This window comes from Entamoeba invadens (genome assembly GCF_000330505.1).
Source record: "Entamoeba invadens IP1 unplaced genomic scaffold scaff_1105074725199, whole genome shotgun sequence".
Lineage (NCBI taxonomy): Eukaryota > Evosea > Mastigamoebida > Endamoebidae > Entamoeba > Entamoeba invadens.
The window spans coordinates 881,007-892,505 of NW_004440113.1; the positions used below are offsets into that span (position 1 = coordinate 881,007).

The 11,499-nt window shown below is 28.2% G+C and overlaps 1 protein-coding gene across 1 annotated transcript; it reads left to right on the forward strand.

Moving 5' to 3' along the window:
• Window positions 1-10,396: 10,396 nt before the first annotated feature.
• EIN_098680 (hypothetical protein) lies at window positions 10,397-11,020 on the forward strand (the record flags this gene model as incomplete). Its single annotated transcript, XM_004254264.1, has 1 exon — window positions 10,397-11,020. The coding sequence occupies one exon, from the start codon at window positions 10,397-10,399 to the stop codon at window positions 11,018-11,020; it is 624 nt and encodes a 207-aa protein (XP_004254312.1).
• Between the last annotated feature and the right edge of the window lie 479 nt (window positions 11,021-11,499).

The following is an 11,499-nucleotide window of genomic DNA, read 5'->3' on the forward strand; positions in this document are numbered from 1 at the left end:
TTTTTCTTCAACGTCTTCACTTTCTGTCGTTGTTGTTTCTTCCTCGCCAACTCTATCTTTAATTTTTATGACATCTCTGAACTTAGCATACAACGAATTCAGTCTTCTTTTTTGGGCTGCAAACACCCCAACATCTAATGGTTGTGTTAAATGTGAGGTGTGAGGCACCAAACATACGATTTCACAGTTCACATTGATGATTTTCTCATTGACTTGGACATTCGACTTGAGCAGCAACCTCACATCTTCGATTGAGTGGCACGTGCACTGATCAAATATCAGAACGGCCTTATCAATATAACCAGTCTTAATTCTCATGTCGACAATATAAGGTACTACAACGTCGTTGATGTATTGTATAAATAAGTCACTGTTGATAAAACCATTTTTGCTATAACTGACGATGTTTCCCGTTTCCATCCAACCCAATTTCAAGAATTCAACTGCAACTCTTTTGTATTTTGTTACAATCATACAAGGAAGAGGTTGTGAGGGGGTAATAGTGCAAACGACAGTGGATCGAGCAATGTCACGTTCGACTCCATATTTCATTTTACTGTCTGTGGAAAAACCAGCAGTGAATACTCCCTTCACCATTTGCCTGTCTGGCCATGGCTGATACCCTGACTCATCCAAATTCAAAATAAATGGTGATGGGATGCCATTTAAAAAAAGTGGCAGTGCAATGTAATACTTCAACACGGCATCTTCGTCGTAGGTCAATCGAGATTGGTCTTCAGCAAACACAGTAACAATCGAAAAGTTCCAATTTTTATGTATTTTATCATAAATAACATGGTTTGACACATCAACGTTGAAGGTTTTTATTATAAACAACCTCAAATAAGTTATGCTGATAGCTTTGCATTTTCCTGGAAACTTTTCATTATCAAGAATCAAATTCTTGACAATTCCCCATTGTGTTTCAGTTAAAAGTGACGGTCTTCCGTTATCTTTTTTTCCAAACAATGCTGTCTCCATACCTCTTCGTTTGTTGATATTAAACTGACTTGAAGTTAAAGCAAAGACTCTACATAGTTTACTCTCGGTCACCTTTTCCGTATTCATTCCATTGAACATTTCTCTCTCAATGTTCATCAAATACACCTGAACATTCAGGGGCAATTCACAAAAGTTGCAATGTTTGCTGAATGTTCTTTGGGCTATTTCTTTCACTGGACCAGGACAATACTTTAAATTCTTTTCAAGTGTTGTATGGTCTAAGCCACTAAAAGCAACATTCCTGGAGCTCATAATTATATTATTTAGATTGTTTTTTTTTAAAGAAAAACATTTTTATTTAAAAAAAGAAAAACAAATATGTAATTTTTGTTGAATCCACAGGGTTTTCTCATTCTCACATACTTTTCTCACATACTGTAAATCGAAAAACCGAAAAAAATTATAAAATCAACTTTAACACTTAACTGACCGAAAACCAAAGTTTTATTAGAATAATAACAATATCAAAAATGCCTTCTTGAAAAAAGTTGTTAAAAAAGACCAAAAACCCCTTCTTGGCCGAAAAACCGAAAAATGACCCAAAACTTAGTCAAAAATAATAAAAATGATGACTCAATTACCTAAGATTTGTTTTTGAGGTTAAAAATAGCAACACATATTTTTTTCAAAAACACAGTCAAACTTTTCAAGAGCAAGAATTTATGGTAATTTTTGTTCTCTCAAGAACGGAAATTTTCGCTAATCAAACATCAAAACCTGTTCAATAGAAAACTTGATTTTTGTTTCAGTCTAAACTGCTTTTTATTGAGAGTGGCGCAATTTAGAGGTGCCGCGTTCAATAGGTTTTACTATATTTCAGAACCCCAAATTTATTTTATTAAATAATAATATATCAAATATACAATAACGAATTTTGTAGCATAAATAAGAAGTATATTAATAATATAAAAACAAACCATAACAAACTTAATTTGATTTGATGTATGTCTGTGTTGACTAGATAAACAGCAAGTTGTTTTTGAATTCGATAATATGTTGTTTTTATTGATTTTTTAGTTCATGTAATTAAAAATAGATCTGAATAAAAAACAAAAAACAATCAATTAATATTATTATAACATTATTATAACAAATAGTAAATATTAGGTGAAAAAATATATAAAACTATTAATTTAGTTATTTAATAAATATTATGTAACAATAGTTTACATTATTATATTTTCCAAACATCATTTTTATCTTTTTTGCAAAGTCCAAAAATTTTTATAATAATAGTTTATGTTAATATGATTATACAAAATAATTATTCAATTATGTCGTCATTTTCAAAATTATTTTTATAAAATTATATTTTGAAAAATGAAATTCATAAAAAATGAAATTAAAGGCAAAAATCAAATTTGGTATTAAATTATTAAAAAAATATATATATTTTTTGGCTTTAGGCCATTTGGGTATTAACAATAAAAAAGTTGTGGTTAAATAAACTTTGATCAACATGATGTTTTGTGTTCACTCGTTGAAATTCACGTCGTGCCACTATCGAGGAAGCAAGATATAAATTCATTGTTTGTAATTTGAATTTTTTATCATTTTCAAACAAAAACAAAAGGCAAAACGTGTTTTATGCAATCTATTTAGAATATAAAGATTTGTATTTGGTAAGTAATTGTTTATTTTGCATTCACTGTTTATTTATTTTCAAATTATGCATTTTGGGGCAACAAACAAAAACTTATTGTAAATGTGGAATACCGTGAAAAATAACTGCGAATTGTTATTGTCCAAAAATAATGTTATTAAGGGTTTTAAAACATTTTGGGTTATTTTTTGTTATTTAAGGCTGTTAAAATGAAAAACAACAAATTTGTTCTACAAAATCTTTTGAGGCTAAGTCAACAGATTGTTCTTAGTGGAAAAATGGCGTTTTTATATACTTTTTATGAGGGTTTTGTTTTTTCCTTTTCCAATTGAAAAACAAAACTGTTTTGGTTTTTTTGATATTACAAAATGACAAATTCTAAATTATAGGATGAAATAACCAAATTTTTTTTATCAAGTAAAAATGTGTTATGATATTTTCAAAATGTGAATAAATGTACCAATAATTGATATTGATTTTATCGTTACATCAATTTAAAAATAAAATTTTATTGAACAGTCCATACCTCTGCCAAAATATGAACACATTTTAACATTACAGTTTTGCAAAATATTGTATTATTGGTGAAGATTAAGAATTATAAATAAAAAAATCGTCTTCATAATTTTTGTTACCAAATAATTACTTAACAATATAATTTTATTCTGATGTATAAAGTGAATTCATTGGTTGCTTTCACAATGATTTGTTATTCGAAAAGCATTACTCAATGTCTTTTTTATGTTTTTTAAAAGTTGTTTATTTTTTCGATTAAAAAAATCCAAAAAAGAATCTAACCCGTCACACTGCGACACAAAAATGGTTTAAAAAAATGAATAAACAATATAATTGTGTTTTTAATACCTTCATCTGTATTATATAAACTGTTCAATAATACTTGACATATTGGTTGTATGATCACTTGCTATTTTGATCATCGAATGATGTGATAATACAATCACAATTTACATTAAATAAATTGAACAATGAACTATTATTATAGTATAAATATAATTAAAATATAATAAACAACAAACAGGTGAAATAGTTAATTAACGTGTATTTTTAATTAACATCAACATAACACTTACTAAAATTTATAATAAAACAACAATAAATTATAATTTATTTTTTTAAATGTGAAACTATATTTTAATAATTATTATCATATAATTAAACTAGTCGATTAATTATGGATAATTTTATCATTAATTATCATCATTTTAAAAGGGTTAATACACCAGAAAGTCAAACAACTTAATTCTTTCATTTCAACAAATTATTTGGATTTTAAAATGGTGTGATTAAATTATCGACTATTTTAAAACCCCACGCTCGTTAACCGTTTGTTATCATCAAATTGATTTATATTTTATAAGTTTATTAATATGATATGTTTATAACGTGGTTTTGTATTTTGATTATGTTTATTGTATTGCAATTTGTTTTGTTATTATAATTTAGAAGTTGATATGATTATTCGATCTTTATAATTTGAGTTGATATTTCCATGTGTTTTTATATTATTATGTTAAAACATATTGATTATAATGACCATTTAAGTTTATTCAATTGGAGTTAATAATTTCAATATTCGCAACAAAAATTAATGACTAGCTGAGCAGAAATCAAATTTCATATAATGGTGTCCAAAAAATGGACTATTTATTCGAAAATTTGATGTTATAACTTATTCGTTTTTGTAATTATGTTTTGATGTTATGTTTAGTATTTCATGTTATAAATTGTTATAATCTATAAAATAAAAACTAATATCTGGTTTGCGTTGTTTGGATTGTTTCGTTTTACGAATTTATTCTTGTTTTTATTGATAACCATATTATATAACATTTTTACAAAGTAAATTATTTTTTATGTTTTATAAACAACAATAACATTTTTGCCCAAAAACAATTCGCAGTAATATTTCACGCCGCAGTTATTTTTCATGGTACTCTAAATGATAATTGTGTACGAATCATAGCAGAATTATCGGGCAAATGTGACATCATACAATATTCTTTTTATTGAGCGTCATTAGATAATTTGATGAAATTACATTGGCAATATAAAATTCTCGATCAATAGTATCAAATGATTCAAAATGATAAGTTTTATCCGAAATGTTTACTTCAAGATTGTTTAGACATGGATTTTTACTTTCTGATAATTGATTTTACGATCGCGGGAAAGTAAAAAAAAAACATATTAAAAACAATGTATAACGGTACAACTATGTTTAGATTAACCCCCTTTAAATTTTTTACTTGATTAAATTCTTCTTGACGAATGAAATATGCTGGATTTTCTCTTATTGTAAAGAAATAATCTCGTAATAAGTCATTTTCTGTCAATTTAATTTTAAATACGTATAAACAAGATTTACATGATATTATTTCACACCAATTACTGTTATAGAAATTATGTAATTAGTAATTGCATTTGAGGAACTAGAATTTGTATTTGAAGTAGTAAATAAGAATTTATCTCCGGTTTGTATAAAATGTTTGAACTTAATTTTCCAATTACATCATTAGCTGTTGTCACGTATGGTGTAGAATATTTTTTAAAAATATAAACAGCAACAAAATTACATTGAGTAACCACGACATTTTAAAAAATATAAAATTTGAAACTGTTTAAAGGTAATATATTTGAAATTGGAATAATTAAATCCATTTCTACCGTCCAGTATTTGGGCTTGCCAAAAGGTTCAATAAAATTTGTATACTCAACATATACACCTGCTACATTTTCTTTATAAATTAACACAGACATTAATTCCAAAATTGTTTGATGCTGCCGAACTTAATGTCAAAAACAGGTGTAATGAAGCATTATTTATTTGTACAACAATTGATGGTTTGAATACATATATATGCGAAGAAGAGTTTATGTCTTTAACTTTGTACTATGTAGATAAGTTTCATTTTTTAATTAACATATTGTTAGAAATTGCACAAATTGAAGGAGTCAAAACACCTGCAAACATCCAACACCATTTAAAAGCGTTCTTCGAAACTTGGAGATTAAAAGATAATTTTGTAGTTATTACTGATAACCTGCTAATAAAATTAAAACAGTCAAAGATTCATGAAAGACATCTATTGGTTATTTTTGTCATACGTTTAGTCTAATAGCAGAGAGATCCACAAGAGAAGTAAAAAGATATAACCAACTTCTAGTAAAGCTCCATCGAGTAGTTACTATTTTTTTAAAAAAAGTTTACAAATGAAAAATTGGCTTGAAGAAGTACAAACAAATGATGGTAAATCACTACTTCGAATTGTGAAACCAGTTGAAACAAGATGGTATGGTGATTATTTAATGGTTAATGGAATATTACTAATTGTAAAGTATTTGAACATTGAGATAAAAAAAGACAAACGAAAATAACGAATTAAAACAAACGAGAATTATTCATGTCCACTTATTATATAACAAACGAAGACATATAAGACATTAAAAATGTATATTGTTGTCTTTAAATACCAATATTTACTTATTAATCGATTTTCTTCAGACACATATCCAACACTATCTATTGTACATTATTCGATATTGAAATTGTAGAAGTATATAAATTATGTGGATTTAGGGGGGGCCTCATTTTATCTATATTTTATAATACTTTAATTAAATCGCGAGGGGGGACGTGTTTTCAAAATTACCCAAAATTCGGAAATATAGTACCGAGTTTATTTTAAAATTATTTTATTTTTTATTTTCCCTAAAATGACGGAATCTTACATGAATAAAGCGTTCGGAAAGTATATCTAGCTTTGTCCTTTAAAATCATTATATAATTTAACACGTTTCCTTCACTCCCTTTCATTTTTTATAAACTAAAAGAAAAAAATTTTGCTATCCTTAAGAAAAAAAACATCACCAAACCTGTTTCATTTATTTACAACTTTTTTGCCACACAACTTTTTCTCTAAAAAAACTTAAAATTAGGATTCAATCCCGATTATTTAGTTGTTTATTTATAACGGAAATATTTATGCATACAAAAACGGGAAATTAGAAATAAATTACCAAAGGTTCTTGTTTATTTTAAGATCATCGGATAAACACAAACTGTTCTTATGGGTTGTGTTGATTTGTTTTTTCTGTCTGTTTTTTCATTTTTTCTGACTTTGTTTTTTGCGCAGCCTTGTCATGTGTTGTTTTCCTAATCTTTCTTATCGCTCGCCAGAGCTTTAGTCCATCCGAAAAGTTCTAATGGTTGCTCGTTTGGCCAAGACAGTAGCTGCAAATAGAAGTGAGATGTTTTTTACAAGATCCACGATTACAAACAAAGCATTTTTTCTTCGTTCTCGAAACATCACAGTGCCTTGCCTTTCCCTTTCCTCTCTGTCCCGGTTTCTTTTTCTCGTTAATTAAAGATGATTGATTGGCATCCTCTTCGATCTCCATTGCATTCATTCGCTCACAACAACACGAAAAACAAACAACACGTTTGTCATAGCTTTTGCTGTCAATACTGGGCACCTCAATTTTTTTATCACAAAGCAAATCCATTTGACACTTTTTCCAAATAATTTGACTTTGGTTTTGTTCAATTTCAGTTCTTTTCCCGAAATTGTCTACAATATAATCAGAACACAACAGTTTGGCCAAATTTCTCAAAAAATGCCATGTTCAATTTTTTTCATCGAAAATTCCATTCACAACGAAACTATTTGTCATTGACATCTCCACTATATTTTTGAAAAGTGCAAATATACAACAATAAGAACGGAAAGGAACAGGATATTCTGCACAAAAATATTAAAAATATCGACTGGATATTTCATTTTGTTGTAAACATTGTTCATAGTTGTCTTTTTTCTATTTGTAGACTGTTCCCAAAATCCCGAGTTTTCAAGGAATGTAGTTGCTATTGATACAGTTTTTGTTTTGTTGGGGTTAAAAGTGTTTAGAACAATTAGAGAACTTTCCCAAAATTTGTTAAATGAAGGATTGTCTTTCTTTTCTTTATCAATAATTTCTTCTAGTTCTTTTATTTTATTTTCCCGATTTTGTACATCTTCTGTTGTCTCTTCAATGTATTTTTTCTTTTTGTGTGTTTTTATCGTTTTTTGTTTGTTTTCTTCATTTTTTGCTTTCTCTGCTTCTTTTATTCCCTTTTGTATTATTTTTAATTTCATTTCATTATCCGTTAGTGTTTGGTCCCATCCTTCCGGTAAAATTTTTTATTTGCGTACAGTCCCAATAACTTCCACTCTTTGTGCCTTCCATATTGCAAGGTGTTCAGTTTCGATAAAACGTGAATCCATTTGTATTTTTAGAACATCATTTTCATTTTCTTTTTTGACAATCTCAATTAACTTATCTGCCAAATTTCTCCCGATGTGACCATTCGAGTTAATACATCCTTTGTAATATTGGAACATATTAACACAAATGTTTGTTTTTGTGTCAACAATCAAAAGATATTCGAAACCTCTACGAATTGGTTTGTTTGGATTAAAAATAACGTCATGTGCACGTCCAAGAAATTTGCACATTCTTTCGTCAATACACAGCAATTCACCAGGAAAACACACGTTTTGCAATTTTTTTTCAAAAATTTGTGTTATTTTTAGAATACCAACCTGGTGCTCACCTATTTTTAGAATATCTTTACGTTGTTCTTTATCGTCACATCTAAAATAGCGGAACAATTGGGCAAAACGCGATTTTTTAAAACACATTTGAACAAAATCAACACCAATTTCACTATCAAATGCGTTTTCGAGAGAATTTTGCCATCGTATACTTGCCAAATAAATTAGCACTCCCACAAATGCCAAAACTTCATTATAGTTTGTTGGTTGAAAAACAGTCTTACGTTTCGTATCTTCATAGGATTTTTGATTGATTCCATTTACAATTATTGTAATTATATCATGTGATAAATAATGAAAGAAAATTTTAAAGGATTTTTCAATATTTTTTCATCAAAATCCCATTTGAGTTTCTGCACTCTGATTTAATTTCTCAAATCAAAAAAATCATCAGAAACTGTTCTTTTTTTCCAATCAATTGTGGGTATTGAGCTTTGCTATTTATAACTTTTGTTTTGAACATTTTAACTTTTGTAAATAAAAACCAATTAAATTACCATAGTTTCAATCATGAAAACCAAACTATTTGTTGTGAATAAATCAATGGCTGAGTTGAGGCCGTTGAATTGGTAAATTGGGACGAAGAAATTTGTGAAGCGGCCGAGAAAACAAGCTGAGAGGAAGAAACACATTGTTGTGAAAGTTCAGTTATAGTGGACAAGCCAGTTGTTTCTATTAGAGACTCTGCATCTTGTTGTTGATGGGTCATCAAAAAGGGGTTTCCCACATCAATTGTCAACTTCTCAAAATTCTCTTTTTCATCGTCTGAAAACATTTCGTCTTCATCTATTATTATGTTTGTTTCGCAATCCATTTTGTTTTATTTTGTTTTGTTTTTGTGTTTTTAAAAAAATAAAAAACAATTACATAATGTTTAGATAAATTGCTTGTAAGTATATTCAGATCTGTTATTATTTGAATACTTACAGATGGTGCTTTTTGAATTAGAACGGAACTTGACAGTAATAGCTAGTCTGTGACTTTTTGGGTTTTATTGAAAACCGCCGAATAATATTAGTATAAAACAGAAGTCGCTGAAAAATTAACTGATTGTATTTGTTGTATGATATTCTGATTAAGATGCATAATAGTTATTAAGTATAATAATAAATATGAATAAAACAACAATCAACAACTCATAATTATTTAAATATTTAAATATTTAATTATCATTTTTGAAATTCAATATTTAAATGTAAGCATATTTTACTATTTAATATATTATTTTTTATTTCCCATTTTTCTGTTTGTTGTGGGGCAAAATGAATATTTTGGTTAATTTTTCGTGGATGAAAAAAAACAAAATAAATCTAACGTGTTAAATACAGATGAATATATAGATGAATTTATAAATGATTCTTAAAATATTAGTGAACTTGAAAGCGAACTTTCAAGTTCACTTTCAAGTGGTGCTGTTTTTACTGTTGATTCTGACGAAAACGCATTGAGTGGATTCTCCATTCTTTTTCAAGTTATTTTGCTTTTCGAGTCAATTTGGAGTTGTTGCTTTTAAAAAATTCAAATCGAATGCAATATATCTATAAAGTATTTATAACGAATAATAATCATACTAAAAGTTTCATTATTAAAATGTAAAATAAAAAAATAATAAACTAAAAAATATTATTACATTTATATACATATAAATGTAGATGTAATAGAGTTTGTACATAGATTATTGTGGATGAAACCATGTGAAAACACAAAACAAATTATAAATATAAAGTGTTTTTATCCGAAAACAGTATTAATATCATTTTGATAGGAAGTGCAAAAGATAAGAAATAATTTATTGTGTAAATAAATATAAGTTTGTTGTATATGTACACATACACACAATATTGCGCTTCAACAAATTGTATCGGATTGATCAAATTTGCTTTCACATAACTCAAAAACGATTCATATAACCTTACACATTAAATAACTTTGTTAATAGTTATTTTTTAATTATTTTTTAGTTTTTTTTTATATTCAAATGTTTTTTAATTTACGTGAATAAAAATATGGTTTGTTTATTTAAAAAATATAGTTGATATAAGCCTCTTTCAAATCGTCTTTGTTCCCAAATAAATAAAAATCACTTTTAGCGAATGTCGAACATAATAACATGTTCACTTCCCAAAAACATAGCAATTCTCGCTGATTTTTTCATTGATATGAACAACAAAAAAAGTCGATGTTACTTCGCCTTACGATAATCGAGGCGCAAAATTTACCCGCAGCAGACTGCTTTTCAAAGAAGAGTGACCCTTATACAAAGGTGACAATCAACAAGGAAATCCACCAAACCAAAATTCAAAAAAGAACATTAGACCCCAAATGTCATGAAGAACTCCGGTTCATGATCGATCCACACAATCTACCGTCTATCCTCTTCGAGATCTACGACTGGGATAGATTCAAAACCGACGACTTTCTCGGTCACGCATCGTTGGCACTCAAACAACCAATTAAGGGTGATCTGTGGTTAAATTTATCAGTTCAAGGTAAGCTCCACATAAACCTTGACACACTCAAAACACCCATTCAGTGTTTGTACACCCAATTCACGCCAGGATTGGATGGTATAGCACTCAAAGCACTTTCTCAAAAACCAAACCTGACAGAATCGCAAGAATTCAAGCCGTCATCTTTTATGACTAATTTTAACCTCGAAAAGTTCGAAAAGTCCGAGATCTCGCGGCATGTTCAGACACCATTTTTCCCAAGAAACGAAAACGAGACGTGTTCCTATTACGCCAAGTTGTGTGGCTACTTTGTACCATACCGTCCCGGTGCTTTTCCGTCAGTCCCAGAATGAACCTCTGTGTTATTTATTGTATTTTTTATTCACCAAATTGATTTTCATTCAAATCAATCTAATTAATAAAATTAGAGGCAGTCGGTAAACAATATTATAGATAGAGTACTTGATACAACGTTGTTATTTAGAGTCAATCTAACAATGTTGTCTTTTTCAAACAATATCCTCTTAGTCTTATATTTTTGAATTTACAAAATATTTTTGCAAAAAGTTCAATCATAAACAAAATCGTTCTTTGTTTACCATTTATTTATTAATTTTAGAGTAAATGAGAAAAAAATCTATTTTTCTTAAATAATTTTATTAATTATTCAATTAAAAAAATTTCTTAATTATTAATTTTTTAATCTGACTTGAGATGCCGTGCAACTCCATGTATTCACTTGTGTTGATTCTGACGTCGTTGTTCTCTTCGTAAAACAGCTTATCTGCAAGTTCATTTGCAAGCTTCAACACCACTTGGTCCAAGGAACATG